At 42.1% G+C, this 21,016-nt stretch overlaps 1 protein-coding gene and 1 pseudogene across 2 annotated transcripts in view; both read right to left on the reverse strand.

Moving 5' to 3' along the window:
* Positions 1 to 2,938: 2,938 nt before the first annotated feature.
* On the reverse strand, positions 2,939 to 4,053 carry LOC139418837 (zinc finger protein 26-like; annotated as a pseudogene).
* A 6,797-nt stretch (positions 4,054 to 10,850) lies between these two features.
* Positions 10,851 to 21,016, reverse strand: part of LOC139370215 (transcriptional enhancer factor TEF-3-like) — a 34,175-nt gene continuing 24,009 nt past the window's right edge. Inside the window, exons 10-12 of one of the 2 annotated variants that reach the window (XM_071109576.1) lie at positions 18,951 to 19,091; positions 14,838 to 14,990; positions 10,851 to 12,763 (exon numbers count right to left, since the gene is read on the reverse strand). In XM_071109576.1, the coding sequence (XP_070965677.1) occupies positions 12,650 to 12,763; positions 14,838 to 14,990; positions 18,951 to 19,091 (408 nt within the window). In that variant the 3' untranslated portion in view covers positions 10,851 to 12,649. The remainder of the gene's footprint in view (positions 12,764 to 14,837; positions 14,991 to 18,950; positions 19,092 to 21,016) is intronic. The other variant, XM_071109569.1, reaches the window with a different exon arrangement.

The raw sequence follows: 21,016 nt of genomic DNA on the forward strand, positions 1-21,016 counted from the left end.
TGAATACAGGGTGGGTGTCATTTCAATCATAGAAATATAATTCATAGAATGGACCTATCCCTTCAGACCACTGCAATTTAAACGCTACATCATTGAAATTAAATTGACATTTTAACTTCCAATTAATGCCAGTAAGATGGCCACCGGTCCACCCACTGTCAAATGTCAATTTGAATGGGAATGTCTATTCTATTATCTATATTTCTATGATTTCAATAGGGTTCCCATGGAAGATTGACAGTTTAATTTATAACAACGGATATTCCCTCTCAAGTCGACATTATTTGATGTGTGGGTCACCAAATCATCTTTGTGATACCATTTGAAAGTTGAAATGTCAACTTTATTCACATTTTAGTACATTTATTAGCCAAAACATGACATCCACCCTTTATTCAAATCAAATCAAAATTGTATTGTCACATGCTTCGTAAACAACAGGTGTAGGCGAATATTGAAATGATTAATTATGGGCCCTTCCCAACAATGCAGAATAAATTGTTTTATTGTAAGAATAGTAACACAAGGAATACATTGAGCAATGATAGGTTGACTATATACAGTGCCAGTCAAAAGTTTGGACACACATACTCATTCAAGGGTTTTTCTTTAGTTTTACAATTTTCTACATTGTAGAATAATAGTGAAGACATCAAAACTATGAAATAACACACATGGAATCATGTAGTGACTGAAAAAGTGTTAAATAAATCAAGATATATTTGAGATTTTTCAAAGTAGCCAGCCTTTGCCTTGGTGAAAGCTTTGCACACTCTTGACATTCTCTCAACCAGCTTCACCTGGAATGCTTTTCCAGAAGTCTTGAAGGAGTTCCCACATAAGCGTAGCACTTGTTGGCTGCTTTTCTTTCACTCTGTGGTCCAACTCATCCCAAACCATCTCGATTGGGTTGAGGTCGGGTGATTGTGGAGGCCAGGTCATCTGATGCAGCACCCCATCACTCTCCTTCTTAGTCAAATAGCCCTTACATAGCCTGGAGGTGTGTTGGGTCATTGTCTTGTTGAAAAACAAACGATAGTCCCACTAAGCGCAAACCAGATGGAATGGCATATCGCTGCAGAATGCTGTGGTAGCCATTCTGGTTAAGTGTGACTGACTCTTAGTGTCACCAGCAAAGTACCCCCACATCATCACACCTCCTCCATGCTTTACGGTGGGAACAACACATCCGTTCACCTACTCTGTGTTTCACAGACACAGCGTTTGGAACCAAAAATCTAAAATTTCCACCGGTCTAATGTCCATTTCTCGTGTTTCTTGGCCCAAACAAGTCTATTTTTATTGGTGTCCTTTAGGAGTGGTTTCTTTGCAGCAATTCGACCATGAAGGCCTGAATCACACAGTCTCTTCTGAACAGTTGATGTTGAGATGTGTATTTTACTTGAACTCTGTGATGCATTTATTTGGGCTGCAATTTCTGAGGCTGGTAACTCTAGTGAACTTATCCTCTGCAGCAGAGGTAACTCTGGGTCTTCCTTTCCTATGGCAGTTCTCATGAGAGCCAGTTTCATCATAGCGCTTGATGGTTTTTAGTTCTTGAAATGTTCCAGATTGACTGACCTTCATGTTTTAAAGTAATGATGGACTGTTGTTTCTCTTTGCTTATTTGAGCTGTTCTTGCCATAATATGGACTTGGTCTTTTACCAAATAGGGCTATCTTCTGTATACCACCCCTACCTTGTCACAACACAACTGATTGGCTCAAATGCATTAAGAAGGAAATAAATTCCACAAATTAACAAGGCACACCTGTTAATTGAATGCATTCCAGGTGAATACCTCATGATGCTGGTTGAGAGAATGCTAAAGAGTGTGCAAAGCTGTCATCAAGGCAAAGGGTGGCTACTTTGAAGAATCTCAAATATAAAATATACACTTTTCTGGTTACTACATGATTCCGTATGTGTTATTTCATAGTTTTCATATCTTCACTATTATTCTACAATGTATAAAATAGAAAAAATAAAGAAAAACCCTTGAATGAGTAGGTGTTTCCAAATTTTGGACTGGTACTGTACAAGGGATACCAGTACCGAGTCTATGTGCAGAGGTACGAGGTAATTGAAGTAGATATGAACATATAGGTAGGGGTAAAAGGACTAGTCAACAGGATAGATAAGACCGTAGCAGCAGCGTATATGATGAGTGTGGAAGTGGATGCCTGTCTGTAAGTGTTATGTGTGGTGGAGTGTAGTGTGGGTATGTGGGTAGAGTCCAGTGTGTGTGCATAGAATCAAAAAGAGTTAGTGCAAAAAGGGTCAATGGAGATAGTCTGGGTAGCTATTTGGTTAACTATTTAGCAGTCTATTAACTTGGGGGTAGAAGCTGTTCAGGAGCCTTTTGGTTCCAGATTTAGCGCTCCGGTACCGCTTGCCGTGCGGTAACAGAGAGAACAGTCTTTGACTTGGGTGGCTGGAGTCTGACAATTTTTAGGGCCTTCCTCTGTCGTCACCTGGTATATAGGTCCTGGACGGCAGGGATTTCAGCCCCAGTGATGTACCTCTGTAGGAGTTCTATCATTTAAAAAAGCTGCAATCATTGCACTTGTATGTTCAATGGTTACACTGAATAACAATCAGACACAGAGAAAGCATTGTATGATACACTGTGCTTCCTCCGTGTGCCTTTGATTGTTATTCAATGTAATTGATTAGGAAATGCATTTTGTACTATGAGGACATCAGTGTGGTCTCTCCCCGGTGAGTCCTCATGTCAGGTGTGTCAAACTCATTCTGCGGAGGGCCTAGTGTCTGCAGTTTTTTCCCCCCCTTTCAATTAAGACCTAGACAACCAGTTGAGGGGAGTTATTTAAAAATCAGTGACCTTAGTTCATCAATCAAGTACAAGGGAGGAGAGAGAACCTGCAGACACTTGGCCAGCCGAGGAAGGAGTTTGACACGTGCCTTATGTGCACTTTCAGGATTCTTCTGTCTCCCCTGTGTGAATCTTCATGTGCAGATTACTGGCAACTCTGAATCCTTTGTCACAATCAGGGCAGCCATGGCTTCTCCCCTGTGTGAATCGTAATGTGTTTTTCTTTCAGATCGCTACTGTTGCTGAATCCTTTGCCACAATAAGGGCAGTGATGTGATTTATTTTTTGTGTAATTCTTCATGTGTATTTTCAGACCATTCTGATTGAAGGATGCACCACAATCAGGGCAGGGAAAAGATTTCTCCCCTGTGTGGCTTCTCATGTGCATTATCAGCTTATTGTTGAAGGTGAACCATTCACTACAAACACAACAACAAAACCTAGGTGCAATGTGAGTTGAGGTAAGCTGTCATACTTTCTGTGGACTGAAAATGTTTTCCACACACTCCACAAAGCTGTTCTTTATACTTAGTATGAGTTTGAACATGTTTAATCAATTAGCCCATGTGATGAAAAGATGTGCCACACAATTTACAACAGGGATTAGCGTGACTTTGACTGGGCGATTTCAGGAAGGACAACTGTGTGGATTTGTTATCCTTAGTGTTGATAAGGGAGCTTTGTAATTTTACCATCTTTATTCTCTGTGATTTGACTGACTTGAAACCTGACGGGGGTCCGCCAGTCTCCATCCCATTGTCACTTTCACTGTTTTCACTCGTTATGGATTTATTGCAGAGAGGGGCTAAAAGACACTGGTTGGTTCTGATTCCCCCGTAGTCCTCTCCATCAGGTTCTGTTTTGATCTGTTCAGTTGTAGTGCTGGGTAGAGTGTCTCTCTCTCTCTCTGTTTCCTTCCTTTTGGACTTGATAGGGATGTGAGGGTTGAGTTGGGTCCTCATCATAAGCAGGAGTGAATATGGAGTCTTTAGTATGAGTCTCAAGACTGAGTTCCCCCTGTTCCTCTTTGATCTGTGTGGGCTCTGGGTCCTCCTACACTAGACTGAGTCTCTACTTCTGCTCACAGTGCCGCTGTTCAGGGGGAATCTCTGCTTCAGAGAGTGAGTGAGCTGCTGGAGGAAGAACAAAACAGAGAACTCGATGCTGACACCAGGCGGGGGGTAATCCTGCAATAATTCACTTCTGAGTAGTTCCATCTCCAAGCACAAGAAAGAGAATTGACACCCACCATCTCAAATTGTTCTAAAATCATTTCTATAGTTAGAAACAGACAAGATTAGCATTTCTGAAACATTATTTTGTTGAAAGCCACCCATATGAGAAATTAAGCTAATTGATTGCACCCAAATTGACTATTTCAGTTTATAGGATTCATATAATATTCAATAACTATAATACCCAAAGCCCGATTTGGACAAATCCTCTTCCTAACAATGAAGAAAATCCACCCACAGACCCCCCCCCCCCCCCCCCCAAACCACACCCCAATGGCCAGTATATAATACTCTGTGTTTGACAAGTAGTATAAAGCTGTGGCTTGGAGGATTGCTTATTCAAGCTATGTAATGTGTCCTCAGTGAATTTAGGGATGTTTATCTCCCCTGTTCAGAGAAATTAGGCATTGAAGTTGTTAGGTTTATGTCCCATCATACAATCGGATATTACCAGGTTCTGACCACTAGATGGTGCTGTTACTGGTTTTGGGTAAAAGGTGTGAAGAACACATCCTATGTTAATTCAAATCTTAAAGACGTCTTCCAGCAATTTTGATTTTGTTGTTGTAATTTTTCATGTTAAAAAGCGATATCCCAAGTATAAAGTACACACACTAAAGGGTAAAAAAAAGTATGTTTTGAACTAAATGTATATATTTTTTAAACTGCAAACTTCAAGAAGTAGGGCATCCAAGGTGTTACAGAATCCCCGTGCCGAGGCCGCTGTGGGTCTAATTTCCAGCGTGTATGTTGTCTACATTTGTCTGGCACCATGTAGTCTAGCTCTCCCCCTCAGGTGAGAGTTATCGATCACCCCAGCTTGTGGCTTCAGCCAATCAGACTCTTCCCCCATGCACTCCACCACTGCCCATGCACTTATCACGCATTCTCTGATTGGTTAAATACTCACAGCTAGCCCTGCACTTGCAGACAACAACGGCCATACCATCATAATGGGAGATTTTAATGCCAAACACATCGACTTCAACTGTAATACTACAAATCACTCGGGAAGAGTATTAAGGGATATCCTCAACAGCACAAACCTGGCCATTCTCAACACCAACGAGCCCACACACATCCATTCTTCAACCTCCACGGCAGACATCCTTGATCTTGTCCTCTGCTCCCTGGACTTGGCTGCTAAACTTCTTAGCTTCTCCGTCAGCCATGACGTGTGAAGTGACCACCTTCCTGTCCTTGCCTCCTTCTCTCTCCAACTCCAACAAGCACCTGAAAAGCAAAGATACAAATACAAGAAAGCAGACTGGGATACAGAAAATACAGAAATTGCATTACAGACAAGATAACAAATATTGCAGTAACAACACAGAACCCCAAAGATCTGGAATAGGGAGTATCCTCATCCAGGCCCGGAAAGAGACCATCTCACCATCTTACCACCACCAGACCACCACAACAACAACTCCCACCACATATCCTCAGTCTCATCAAGCAGAAAAGAAAGATCCGGAGAGACTTTATTAGAACAAGAGCACCCAACCTGAAAACAGAAGTTAATCGGTTGCAGAATCACATCAGACATCAACTCACCCTCCACAAACAGAAACAGTGGACTGCCTTGAATCACCAGCTAGATACAGACACCAACCCCCGGGCCTTCTGGCAAAAAATCAAAACAATCAACGGAGACAAAACCAATAACATCATACCTGTGCTAAAGTCTCAAAACCAACTCATCGAAGACAACAAAACAAAAGCAACATTATTCAGAAACCACCTACAAAATGTTCATTCTTGTCCCGATGATCCTCTCTTTGACAAAGACTGGAAAATCATCATCGACAGAGAAATGCAGAAAAGTGTACACCTCAAATCCGACACCAGAAGACCATCCTCTCACCCGCTCTGTTAGCATTGAAGAAATCAAGACTCACCTGAAAAAAACAAAAAGCAAAGTACCAGGGGAAGACAACATTGACAGCACACTCATCAAACAAGCACCTGATGAATACCTGCACCTCCTTTCTAACCTCATGTCTCACGGAAGGCTACTTTCCCCTGCCCTGAAAATCTGCAGTTGTCATAATGATCCACAAACCTGGCAAAGACCCAGACAACGTCACAAGTTATAGACCAATCAGCCTCCTCAGTCATGTCGGGAAGCTGTTGGAGAGAGTACTCACCCAAAGACTGAGCGGCCACACTAAGGAAATGGACCTCCTTGGAATCCACCAAGCTGGCTTCAGGAAAGCAAGATCAACCACCGATAACATTCTAAGACTGTCAGAGGACATCCTTCGGAACTTCAAGAAAAAATAACTTACCCTGACAGTTTTCTTTGACATAGAGAAAGCATTTGACACGATGTGGCACAATGGACTGTGTTACCGGCTCGCAGACTCCAATCTCAAACTACCGCTCTCCATCAGAAACATCATCACTAGTTTTCTCCACAACCGTACAATTAAAGTGAAGGTCTCCACAGCAATGTCCTCACCTTTCACCCCGGAAGCAGGTGTCCCACAGGGGGCAGTTCTAAGCCCACCACTGTTTCTACTCTACATATCAGATATCTACTACTCTCCACCCACCATAGGTCAAGTCTCACAGTTTGTCGATGACCTCTGCTACTGGTCCAGCTCCAAATGTCCTTAACTTGCTGCAAAAAAACTCCAGAAGTCTATTGAAATTATCGAGACATGGTCTAACATGTGGCGAGTAAAATTGAACCCACAAAAGACCCAATGTGTCCTCTTCACAAGAAGCACCAGCAAAAAAAACAGGAAACCCATAGATCTCAAACTCTACGGTGAAACAATTAAAGTAGAAAAAGAAGCAAAATTCCTTGGAGTCACCTTCCAGAAGAACATGCACTGAGGGACGAAAAAGATCAAACCACCTAAAAACGCTGTGCGGAAGAAAATATGGAGCCTCACCTCAGACAGTGCTGAAAGTCTACATCAGCTACATCCGATCCCTCTTTGAATACGCCCTGCCAGCCTGGATAACAGCTTCACCGCAGCAGATGAATCGGCTACAGAGGGTCCAAAACATGGCAATACAAAATGGCTTACAGACTACCAAGATACATCAGCAACCACTACGTTAACAGCATATCTGGACTGACATCAATCAACAATAGACAGTCAATCATTGGACAGAAGTTCATCAACAGAGCCACTCACAACCCATCACTGAAGGAAGCCGTGGGACAGGCCAAATGGACCACAGATACACCCATGTCCATAATACTGAAACTGACCTAGAGGAGATTTTCTTTTTTACATAAATCATTTGTGTGTGTATAAAAATGTGTAGATATGTGAATACACTCCTTAGCACCCCCACCCCTCTCCCCCTGCACAGTTGTGAGCTATAATTTGAATGAAGTTTTTTATCCCTTTAAAAAAAAAAAAATCACTTCTATTTTTATTTTTTAAAGTAAACACCACAAACTCATGTCGGGAAAAGAAAAAAAGGCTAAACTAATCTACGCCTGTTCTGATAAAAACCTTAGGGCATCTAGCCTCGGGGGATGCCCTGCTTGATCACCCCCTCCTTCCTTGCGCCTGGCCTGCCCTGCCTCTTCCACCAATCCAATTGTTTCTTATGGACATAAAAGAGCAGAGGCTCTGAGCTGTCCGATCAGGTCCATTGTCTACTGAGTTGCACTTGTCAGACAGATCCGTTGCGCACTCCTGCAAAGGTATAAATATTGCCCTGAGCCTGACGGCATTACGGTGGGCGGAGTTGTGCATTGGATGCGTGAACTCAAAAACCATCCCCATGTACAACTTCATCAGTGTGTGTGAATAAAATTCCTTATGTGTGTTAACTCTTGTTCTGACTGAAGGTGTCCACATGCTTCCCAGCCAAAACAGTTTGGTAGAGTTCGCATGTATTATGATGACATTTTGTGACGTTTTTGTTTCGTTTCGTTTTTTTCCAGCTGCTCGGGCACACAATGTTTTCTCAAGTCAAGCCAAAGTCTAAGCCCCTTTGTTAGTGATTGGTCAACAGTAGGGATTCTTCAATAAAGTCTGTGGTCATTCATGACTCATTTTCATGCAATTGTTTTTCACTGAGAAATACTGCACCAAACATCTTCGATGTAAAATTAGATGGAAGATCTCCTCTGCAAAAACTTCAAAATTAAATGACAGATTTTTTTTGTCATCTTAGATTAATCAGGAATATTCTGAGGAAGTGTATTCTGGCTCCGATGTCTCAAAATGGACAAACAGTACTATTGCCACTCTTTATTCGTTTTTCAGAATGGATAGCCCCCTTTTTTCAACTTTCTCCTAATAGACAACTAAATCTAACTGCCTGTAGCTCAGGCCCTGAAACAAGGATATGCATATTCTTGGTTCCATTTGAAAGGAAACACTTTGAAGTTTGTGGAAATGTGAATTGAATGTAGGACAATATAACACAATAGGTCTGGTAGAAGAAAATACAGACGGATAACTTGATATGTGAAATGCAAGAGAAAGGTCACAGTTCTAGCCATCACTCTGTTTGTAATTCCGATGGTGTCCATAAGATGGCAGCAGTGTATGTGCAAGGTTTCAGACGGATAACTTGAAGTATGAGCGTTCTCCATGACATTTAGTGTGAAGTCACCCAGGTACATTTGGGCAAATCATGAAGGAGACAGTTGCATTCATACTACATTTTTCTGCAAGAATATCGTCAAATGGGGCGGCAGGGTAGCCTAGTGGTTAGAGCGTTGGACTAGTAACCGAAAGGTTGCAAGTTCAAATCCCTGAGCTGACAAGGTACAAATCTGTCGTTCTGCCCTTGAACAGGCAGTTAACCCACTGTTCCTGGGCCGTCATTGAAAATAAGAATTTGTTCTTAACTGACTTAAGAAAACTTTTTTTTTAAAATCCGGATACTTTGACTTAGCTTTTCTAGTAATAGTAGCCATATTATAAGTTCAACATTTGCAAAACAACCAGTTTTCAAAATTCTGAATATTCTTATAATTTTTGTCCAAAAGGAAAAGGCATGCTGTCGCAAAAGGTAGGACCTACATTTTGCGACAGACACAGGGTTTCCGGATACTCCCATAAAACCCAGTTCATTGGCTATCTAGCTAGCTTTGTTTGACCCCGATTGGTGCTTACTTGACAGTTAGATTCGTTCAAGTGATGACCACGCCCTTTATTGGCATGCTATGAAGGCGTCGCTCTCTGACCAAATATGGTGTCCTATAGGATATACTACACCCCTAATGATATAGTCAAGTCTCGTTACGTTCTAGGATCTCTGAGGAATACATACGAACGTGATTTGACTTGTTGAAACAACGTTTAGGGTGAGATTTTCACAGATTCTTTTCTTTGCATATTGAACAAGTGGAAATACAAAATCGATTGTGCATGTTATATGGACCTTTTTAGGATATGAAAAACGATTTTATCTAACTAAACGGAACTTCATGTTATCTCTGGGAACCCTTGGATGATAAATCAGAGCAATATTTCAGAATGTAAGTACACATTTCACCTTCAGAGGTGAATTTATCAAACCTATCGTAGTGAAAAAAGTGTTTTGTTGTTAGGAGCTCTCCACAAACAATAGCATGGCATTTTTACGCATTAATAGCTACTGTAAATTGGACAATGCAGTTATATTAACAAGAATTTAAGCTTTCAGCCGACATAAGACACATATGTACCGACATTGTTATTTCTCAAAAATCTGCGATCTTGATACAAGGCACTGCATGAATTACAACTGTCCCGATGACGGGACGCCGATCCCTAAGAAGTTGGAGTTATTCCAGAACACTCGTGCTGTTCACCTAGCCGACTAGACTCCAGCCGAACTGAAGCATGCTGATGCCTTTACTCCTTTCTAACCGGAGGCAGTGTCATTGGGTCACACGTCAGCAAAAACATAAAGCCACGTTTCTCTTTTATTTATAATGACAGCCTAACCCGGGCCAACAGTGCACTGCCCTATGGGACTCCCAATCACAGCTGGATGTGATACAGCCTGGATTTGAACCAGGGACTGTAGTGACACCTCTTGCATTGAGATGCAGTGCCTTAGACGACTGCATCATTTTGGAGCACTGCACCACTTGGCCCAAACACACCAAGAGAGTCGTGAAGAGGGCAAAACCTTTTCCCCCTCCGGAGACTGAAAAGATTTGGCATGGGTCCACAGCTGCACCATCGAGAGCATCCTGACCGGTTGTATCACCACCTGGTATGGAAACAGTACATCACTGGGGCCAAGCTTCCTAACATCCATATAATAGACAAAGGAAAGCCCATAAAATTATCAGACTCCAGTCACCCAAGTCTTAGACCGTTTTCTCTGCTACCGCACGGCAAGTGGTACCGGAGCGCCAAGTCTAGGACCAAAAGGCTCCTTAACAGCTTCTACCCCAAGCCATAAGACTGCTGAACAATTATTCAAATGGCCACTGGACTATTTACATTGATAACCAACGACTCGTCAGTGAAGAGCACTTTTTGGGGGGGGGGGGCGTGGGTGTATTTTGACCATTTGGATTCCTCACAACTTAGTCATTGTTAGGAAGAGGTTTGGTCCAAATCGGACCTCGAGTACTATATTTATTAAATATGGCATGAATCACATATTGAAATGCAATGAATTTAATTTCTCAGAGGTCAAATTGTCTTTCAATAAAATAATGTTGCAAGAACACTTAGCTATGGGTTTCTAACTGCAGAAACCATTAAAGAAAAAATCTAAGATGGTGTGTGACATGGCTTGCTGAAATGGAACGACCCTTCTAGTAAAATATACTGTGAAATTAGGGTAAGACTAACACAGAAGGTCGGTGGAACTTTAATTGGGGGGGGGGGGGGGGGGGGGAAATGGTATCAAACACATGGGTACTGAAAGTACCCTTTAACCTTATGGGTGTTCTGAATAAGCCCACCTCTTAAATAATACATGAATGAATTTCCAAACGTAAAAAAAACTTACAAAATGACATGTCTTATGTAAGCTTAAAATTACAATACATGAAGTATGATCACGTATCTGAGAAGGTACTAAAAATATTGGGAAAATGTGTTTCTGTGAGTCACCTCCACACTAGTAGGAATTTACACAACTGTCAATAACTTAAAACATCTGATTGGCTTAGAATACATGTGGGTATGGATACAACAACCACATGAACTGGTTGAAATATTAAAATGGTAGAAAAAGTCTTATTTTTTATTTGTATCCAAATATGGAAGCGGCTCCCGAGTGACGTCTCAGTGCAAGAGGCGTCACTACAATTCCTGGTTCAATTCAAGGCTGTATCACATCCGGCCGTGATTGGGTGACCCATAGGGCGGCGCACAATTGGCGCAGCGTCGTACGGATTTGGCAGTCGTCGTAAATACGAATTTGTTCTTAACTGACTTGCCTAGTTAAATAAAGGTTATGTTTTAAAGCAAAAATATGAATGGGTACGTGGGCTTAATAGCTACACTAACCCCAACTGTAACCCTACACCTCGTCTCAAAAACAACTTAAACTAACATTAGTCGAATGTCGATACATTTTAGGTTGAGTAAGTTAGACAAGCGTAATGAGTAACAAACCTGCTCTGTGCAACGTTAGCTTTATCTTTGGTTGAAGAACAATGTCGAGCAGCCTCTGAAAACAACTTCCTCCTGATACCATCGTTTTGTTTTACGAACCATTACATCTCCTCAGTAGCAGCTGTTGATCTCTCGTTGAGGAAACCCCTCAACTGTATTTTAGACATTTTTAGATCATGAAAGTTTACGAGCTAGCTAGCTGTGTTGTTTTCATCACGTGCTGCATCCGCGACAAAAGCATTTGTATTTGTATTTTTGGATCCCCATTAGCTACTGCCAAGGCAACTACACAGCTCCTCAGCCTGGAGACCGGGAAAATTAAGGCAGTATCCGGTTGCATGGACGAGTAAAACATTTGAACTCTTCGCCACCTGCTGGAGAGGTGTGAGACAAGGTTAGTTCGGCATTTAATTCCATAATTTAAACCAGGTGAATACAATATTTATTTTTAATTTGCCTGTTATTTTCCAGTGGGATTCTTTTTCAGTGAAGATGGGTACTGTACATGACATTTATACTCATAACACAAATATTGGCACCAAAAACAATGACATGGATGTGCAGTCTTGGGGTTGAAAGTAATTTTTTTGTCCTCTTGCCCTCTTTTCTTTCTTCTGTGTGCAATATACATGAAGTCATTAGGTGTCGCCCATGGACAACCAAACACAATCCCGCTCATGCAGCTGCATAAAATAAAATAAATCAAACAAGCAAGCACTAGTAAAATGAGATGAAAATCAACGTTCTCATGCATCGTCTTGACGTTTGGCTTCTCTGGTACATATAGATATACCACAATGAAGGTTCCCACCCTCTGCTCCTCACTTTCACATCACACAGTTGTAAAGTTCACTAAAGCTCCCAATGCTCTCAATCCACCTTTTCCACAGTCGTTTCATTGGGCAAGCAACTCTCCTAGTGCTTCTTTGGGTCCTGACAGACAATTGTATGGTGCTTGCAGCTTATAGAGGAGATTGTCCAATGTTGGGTTTGTTGTTGTGCTATATAGTGGTTCTGTCCACAGGGCTCTCTCAGTCTTTGACAAGCCTGTAAATATGGTGCTGGGCTCCATGCTCACTAGTAGACACCTCAAAGACATAGGCTATACACAGCAGGGTCTCCAGTGTGTCCCTGTTGGTCACCACCTAAAGAGAGACACACACATTGTCCTGTTACACCACCACTACAATGCACACTTCCTTTGTGAAGAAATAACATTCATTCTTTTGCATACAGGTGGGTCTCAATTCCCACTAAGAACATGACAGAGATGTAAAGCGAACTACACAAATTTGAATTGTCAAAAATGTATGAGCTCCTTCAGAGAATGATACACAATTTTATTCCCCCTAGCACTGAATGAAAAACTTGTTGCATCATGATCTGTAGCATTGATACAATGTGTGTGTGCGTGTGTACAAATACTCACCCTCATGACCCTGCCTAGAGGACACCAACTCACGCCTTAGTTTAGCACGTAGCCATCCCAGGCTTGCTGTATGGAAAAGATGCTATCTGCAGTGGCGTAAAGTATCAAAGTCGTTTTTGGGGTATATGTACTTTACTATTTATGTTTTTGACAACTTTTACTCCACTACATTCCTAAAGAAAATAATGTACTTTACTCCATTTTCCCTGACACCCAAAAGTACATTACATTTTGAACACTTAGCAAGACATTGAAATGGTCCAATTCACACACTTATCAAGAGAACATCCTGGTCATCCCCACTGCCTCTGATCTGTCAGACTCACTAAACACAAATCATTTGTTTGTAAATGATGTCTGAAGGTTGAAGTGTGCCCCTTGCTATCCGTACATTAAAAAAATTAAAATAATAATTGTGCAGTCTGGTTTGCTTAATATATGGAATTAGAAATTATTCATACTTTCACTTTTGGTGCTTATGTATAATGAACAAAAATATAATCACAACATTTCAACTGTTGGTTCTGTGTTTCATGAGCTGAAATAAAAGATCCCAGAAATGCTCCATACGCACAAAAATCTTACTTCTCTCAAATGTGTGCACACATTTTTACACATCACTGTTAGTGAGCATTTCTCTTTTGCCAAGATAATCCATCCATCTGACAGGTGGCATATCAAGAAGCTGATTAAACTGCATGATCATTACACAGGTGCACTTTGTGCTGGGGACAATAAAAAGCCACTAAAATGTGCAGTTTTGTCACAACACAATGCCACAGATGTTTCAAGTACTGAGGGAGTGTGCAACTGACATGCTGACTTGAAGAATGTCCACCAGAGCTGTTGCCAGATAATTGTATGTTAATTTCTCTACTATAAGCCACCAACTTCATTTGTGAGAATTTAGCAATACGTCCAACAGGCCTCACAACCGCGTGTATGGTGTTGTGTGAGCGAGTGGTTTGCTGAGAGTGCACCATGGTGGAGGTGGGGTTATGGTGTGGGCAGGCATAAGCTACGGACAACGAACTTAATTGCATTTTATCGATGGCAATTTAAATGCACAGCCATACCGTGAAGAGATCCCGAGGCCCACTGTCATGCCATTCATCCGCCGACCACCTCATGTACACAATTGGAAGCTGAAAATGTCCCAGTTCTTCCATGGCCTGCATACTCACCAACTGAGCATGTTTGGGATGCTCTGGATAGATTTGTATGGCAGCGTATTCCAGTTCCTGACAATATCCAGCAACTTCGCATAGCCATTGAAGAGGGGTGGTACAACATTCCACAGGCCACAATCAACAGCCTGTTCAACTCTATGCGAAGGAGATGTGTCTCACTGCATTTGGCAAATTGTGGTCCCACCAGATATTGACTGGTTTTCTGACCCACGCCTTTACCTTAAGGTATCGGTGACCAACAGATGCATATCTGTATTCCCAGTCATGTCAAATTCATAGATTAGGGCCCAATGTATTTATTTATTTGAGTTGACTAATTTCCTTACATGAACTCAGTAAAATCTTCAAAACGGTTGCATTGAGCATTAATCATTTTGTTCAGTATATATTTAAAACCAAATACTTTTACTCAAATAATACTTTACTGGGTGACTTTCGCTTTTATTTGAGTCATTTTCTATGAAGGTATCTTTACTTTTGCCACCACTAGGTATCTGTTTCCCTAGATGTCCAGCTATCCATGTCCAGAAATATTTGAATCCTTATTGTATGAATTATGTATATAATATTTAAAATGTGCATTTGTGTGTGCTTGTGTACCTGTAGGATGGTGAAGTTCTCCAGTACACTGTTCATCATGTACTTCTCTGGCAGGTGTTTGAGCTTGTGGATGAAGTTGATCATATATTCACACAGTGGGGACCGGTGGATTCTGAACACATACCGCCCATTCTCAAACCGTGCATACTCCGTCTGGGGAAACAAAATATATCCAAAATATGATTTACATTCATGTTTTTTTAAATTATTTTTTTAACTATTTTCTACATTGTAGAATGATAGTGAAGACATCAAACTATGGAATCAAGTATTAAATCAAAATATATTTTATATTTGAGATTCTTCAAAGTAGCCATCCTTTTCATTCTCTCAAACAGTTTCATGAGGTAGTCACCTGGAATGCATTTAGATTAACAGGTATGCCTTGTTAAAAGTTAATTTTGTAGAATTTCTTTCCTTCTTAATGTGTTTTAGCCAATCAGTTGTGTTTTGTGACAAGGGTCAAGAAGCCAGAGTAATGGACATTAAACCAGTGAAAATATGTTAATGAGTATGATGAGTCTAAATTTGAGATTTTTGGTTCCATCTGCCGTGTCTTTGTGAGAGACGCAGAGTAGGTGAACGGATGATCTCCTCATGTGTGGTTCCCACCGTGAAGCATGGAGGAGGTGGTGTGATGGTGCTTTGCTTGTGACACTGATTTATTTAGAATTCAAGGCACGCTTAACCAGCATGGCTTCCACAGCATTCTGCAGCGAATTTGCTATCCCATCTGGTTTGCACTTAGCGGGACTATCATTTATTTTTCAACAGGACAATGACCCAACACACCTCCAGGCTGTGTAAGGGCTATTTGACCAAGGAGAGCGATCAAGTGCTGCATCAGATGACCTGGCCTCCACAATCACCTGACCTCAACCCAATTGAGTTGGACCGCAGAGTGAAGGAAAAGCATCCAGCAAGTGCTCAGCATGTGGGAACTCCTTCAAGACTGTTGGAAAAACATTCCAGGTGAAGCTGATTGAGAGAATGCCAAGCTTGTGCAAAGCTGTTATCAAGGCAAAGGGTGGCTACGTTGAAGAACCTCAAATCTAAAATATATTTTCAACACTTTTTTGGTTACTACATATGTGCTATTTTAAAGTTTATATGTATTCACTATTATTCCACAATGTAGATAATGGTAAAGACAAAAAAAAACTGTGTCCAAACTTTTGACTGCTACTGTATGTTTAATATATCATGAGATGGTCACACTGAAAATACATTAGATTATTTTATAAATGAAATTCAAGGAAATAAATGTATAATTTATCTGATATGGCAAGATAGATATAGCATTAAACATATACTGTAGGCAATGGTTACCATAATCAAATTGATGTCCCCGTTGAATATCATTACATTATAGCTAGTGGTCCATAGGGCTCTGGTCATAAGTAGTGCACTACATACAGAATCGGGTGCCATTTATTTTTTATTTCACCTTTATTTAATCAGGTAGGCCAGTTGAGAACAAGTTCTCATTTACAACTGCGACCTGGCCAAGATAACGCAAAGCAGTGCAACAAAAACAACAGTTACACATAAAGAAACGTACAGTCAATAGCAATAGAAAAATTTGAAAAGTTAGAGTGGGAGATAAGATTCCAGCTTCAGGGAATTTTGCAATTATTTCCAGTCATTGGCAGCAGAGAACTGGAAGGAAAGGCTGCCAAAGGAAGTGTTGGCTTTGGGGGTGACCAGTGAAATATACCTGCTGGAGCGCGTTTTACGGGTGTGTGTTGCTATGGTGACCAGTGAGCTGAGATAAGGCGGGGCTATACTTAGCATAGACTTATACATGACCTGGAGCCAGAGGGTTTGGCGACGAATATGTAGTGATGGCCAGCTGACGAGAGCATACAGGTCGCAGTGGTGGGTAGTATATGGGGCTTTGGTGACAAAACGGATGGCACTGTGATAGACTACATCCAATTTGCTGAGTAGTGTTGGAGGCTATTTTGTAAATGACATCGCCGAAGTCAAGGATCAGAAGGATAGTCAGTTTTACGAGGGTACGTTTGACGTTTGAGTGAAGGAGGCTTTGTTGCGAAATAGGAAGCCGATAATAGATTTAATCTTGGATTGGAGATGCTTAATGCAAGTCTGGAAGGAGAGTTTACAGTCCAACCAGACACCTAGGTATTTGTAGTTGTCCACATATTCTAAGTCAGAACCGTCCAGAATAGTGATGCTAGTCCGGCGGGAATGCGCGGGCAGCAATCGGTTGAAGAGCATGCACTTAGTTTTACTTGCATTTAAAAGCAGTTGGAGGCCTCGGAAGGAGTGTTGTACGGCATTGAAGCTCGTCTGAGGTTTGTTAGCACAGTGTCCAAAGAAGGGCCAGATGTATACAGAATGGTGTCGTCTGAGTAGAGATGGATCAGAGAATCACCAGCAGCAAGAGCGACATCATTGATATATACAGAAAAGAGTCGGCCCGAGAATTGAACCCTGTGGCACCCCCATAGAGACTGCCAGAGGTCTGGACAACAGGCCCTCCGATTTGACACACTGAACTCTATCTGAGAAGTAGTTGGTGAACCAGGCGAGGCAGTCATTTGAGAAGCCAAGGCTATTGAGTCTGCCAATAAGAATGCGGTGATTGCTGAGATCCTAGATGAAGACATCAGCGGTGTATTTAGAAGGCAAGTTAGTCAGGATGATATAAGAGGGTGTCCATGGTTACGGATATAGGGTTGTACCTGGTAGGTTCCTTGGGACGTGACCAGTGAGTCAGGGTGAGGAGGAGTTAAGTGGTGTCTTGTGAATTGTTTGGCCGTCTGTTCTAGACCACAGATTGTTGAGTAGTGAGTTGAATCCCACTGGTTGGGTTATTAATTTATTCTCAGAGTGATAATCATTACATTCACGAACAGTCATGATCTCAAATGTTGAGATCGCAGGTCTAAAACATTTTCATGCCAATCCCGGAGTCTACATAAAAACTCAGTTGGTTGACCATCTCGAAATAATCAATATAAAACATAAATAATTTATGTACTGTAAACCTACATGTATGTCTGTCTTTATCTACACATCTATGGTATGTATTTTGTACTGTATATGCATATTGTATGTATACTAGGCTTGGGCGAAATACCGCTTATACCGGGGTATTTTGAAATACCGATGTGATTTCCAATACCGCGAAAAATAAGCGGTATTCAAAATCATACCATCGGTATTTCAGGGGTGGGTGCTAAGCCACTGCTTATAACTAACTATGAGTTAAGTATAACTATAAGAAATGTAAGATGTGTCAAATAAATGATATCCAGCTCAGGCCTCTAGCTATGCATTTGGTTTGCTAACTTGCTAAATGGTTAGATGTCAAGATCAAGTTTCTTGTTTACAGCAGACATTCAATCCCCTCCTGGATCAAGATCCCTGTTGCCTTAATAGCTTTGTGCGTAACATAAAAAAATGAATAAAAATAAATTTAATAGCGGCACTTGTGTGGACTTCCGGTAATACCTTATGCCCCGGTATGGTATAGAAACGGTATGAAGATATGAATACCTGGATACCACCAAACCCTAACGTAAACAGTATGTAGTGTGTACTAAACAGGAACACCCATGCTCTTTCCATGACAGAATGACCAGGTGAATCCAGGTGAAAGCTATGATCCCTTATTTAATGTTAAATCCACTTCAAATAAGTGTAGATGAAGGGGAGGAGACAGGTTAAAGAAGCCTTGAGATAATTGAGACATGGATTGTGTATGTGTGCCATTCAGAGGGTAAATGAGCAAGACAGAATATTTAAGTGCCTTTGAACGGGGTATGGTAGTAGGTGCCAGGCGCACCGGTTTGAGTGTGTCAAGAACTACAATGTTGCAGTGGTCCACCACCCAAAGAACATCCAGCCAACTTGACACAACTGTGGGAAGCATTGGAGTCAACGTAGGCCAGCATCCCTGTGGAACGCTTTCGACACCTTGTATAGTCCATACCCTGACGACTTGAGACTGTTCTGAAGGCAAAAGGGGGTGAAACTCAAAATTTGGAAGGTGTTCCTAATGTTTTGTACACTCTGTGTATACTGCATGTATATTTACTAGATCTCTATTCATGGACCTGGAACAATCAGTTGTTTCTCGCTCACCTCTACTTTCTCCACCACCTGCTTTCCGAAGGAACAGACCTTGGTGGAGGAGGTGATGATCATGTTCTCAGAGCTCTCGTACTGACTGGACACGCCGTAGAAGAAACTGCTGTCGTCCTGCAGGTTGGCACTCAAATCAGCCTGCACAGAGAGATAGGAACCACAGTCAACAACAACAGATCAGCCTGCAGAGAGAGGAACCACACAGTCAACAACAACAGATCAGCCTGCACAGAGATAGGAACCACACAGTCAACAACAACAGATCAGCCTGCAGAGAGAGGAACCACACACGCAGGCAACAACAGATCAGCCTACAGAGAGAGGAACCACACACACAGGCAACAACAACAACAGATCAGCCTGCAGAGAGAGGAACCACACACCCAGGCAACAACAACAGATCAGCATGGAGAGAGAGAGGAACCACACACCCAGGCAACAACAACAGATCAGCCTGCAGAGAGAGGAACCACACACCCAGACAACAACAGATCAGTCTGCAGAGAGAGGAACCACACACCCAGGCAACAATAACAGATCAGCCTGCAGAGAGAGGAACCACACACCCAGTCAACAACAATAGATCAGCCTGCAGAGAGAGGAACCACACACCCAGTCAACAACAATAGATCAGCCTGCAGAGAGAGGAACCACACACCCAGGCAACAACAGATCAGCCTGCAGAGAGAGGAACCACACACCCAAGCAACAACCGTCCAGTCCCTCCCCCTTTTTTTGACATACACTCGCATTAACATCTGCTAACCATGTGTAACGAAATGCTTGTGCTTCTAGTTCCGACAATGCAGTAATAACCAACGAGTAATCTAACCTAACAATTTCACAACAACTACCTTATACAGTGGGGCAAAAAAGTATTTAGTCAGCCACCAATTGTGCAAGTTCTCCCACTTAAAAAGATGAGGCCTGTAATTTTCATCATAGGTACACTTCAACGATGACAGACAAAATGAGAAAAAAAATCCAGAAAATCACATTGTAGGATTTTTAATGAATTTATTTGCAAATTATGGTGGAAAATAAGTATTTAGTCAATAACAAAAGTTTCTCAATACTTTGTTAAATACCCTTTGTTGGCAATGACAGAGGTCAAACGTTTTCTGTAAGTCTTCACAAGGTTTTCACACACTGTTGCTGGAAGGCACTGCTGCGCCTTCTTCACCATGCTGTCTGTGTGGGCGGACCATTTCAGTTTGCCCGTGATGTGTACGCTGAGGAACTTAACACTTTCTCCACTACTGTCCCGTCGATGTGGATAGGGGGCTGCTCCCTCTGCTGTTTCCTGAAGTCCACAATCATCTCCTTTGTTTAGTCAAAATTGAGTGCGAGGTTATTTTCCTGACACCACACTCCGAGGGCCCTCACTTCCTCCCTGTAGGCTGTCTCGCCGTTGTTGGTAATCAAGCCTACAACTGTTGTGTCGTCTGCAAATTTGATGATTGAGTTGGAGGCGTGCATGGCCACGCAGTCGTGGGTGAACAGGGAGTACAGGAGAGGCCTGAGAACGCACCCTTGTGAGGCCACAGTGTTGAGGATCAGCGGGGTGGAGATGTTGTTACCTACCCTCACCACCTGGGGGCGGCCCGTTAGGAAGTCCAGGACCCAGGTTGCACAGGGCGGGGTCGAGACCCCGCTGCGACGGGGCTGGTTTATCTTTTGTAGTCTGTGATTGACTGTAGACCCTGCCACATACCCCTCGTGTCTGAGCCGTTGAATTGCGACTCTACTTTGTCTCTATACTGACGCTTAGCTTGTTTGATTGCCTTGTGGAGGGAATAGATACACTGTTTGTATTCGGTCATGTTTCCGGTCATCTTGCCCTGATTAAAAGCTGTGGTTCGCTCTTTCAGTTTTGCACGAATGCTGCCATCAATCCACGGTTTCTGGTTGGGGAATGTTTTAATAGACGCTGTGGGTACCAATGCACTTGCTAATTAACTTGTTCACCGAATCGGGTGCTTACTGTTTTAGTTTCTGTCTATAGGCTGGGAGCAACAAAATGGAGTCGTGGTCAGATTTTCCAAAAGGAGGGCGGGGGAGGG

This window comes from Oncorhynchus clarkii, chromosome 2 (assembly GCF_045791955.1).
Source record: "Oncorhynchus clarkii lewisi isolate Uvic-CL-2024 chromosome 2, UVic_Ocla_1.0, whole genome shotgun sequence".
In the NCBI taxonomy this organism is placed as follows: Eukaryota; Metazoa; Chordata; class Actinopteri; order Salmoniformes; family Salmonidae; genus Oncorhynchus; species Oncorhynchus clarkii.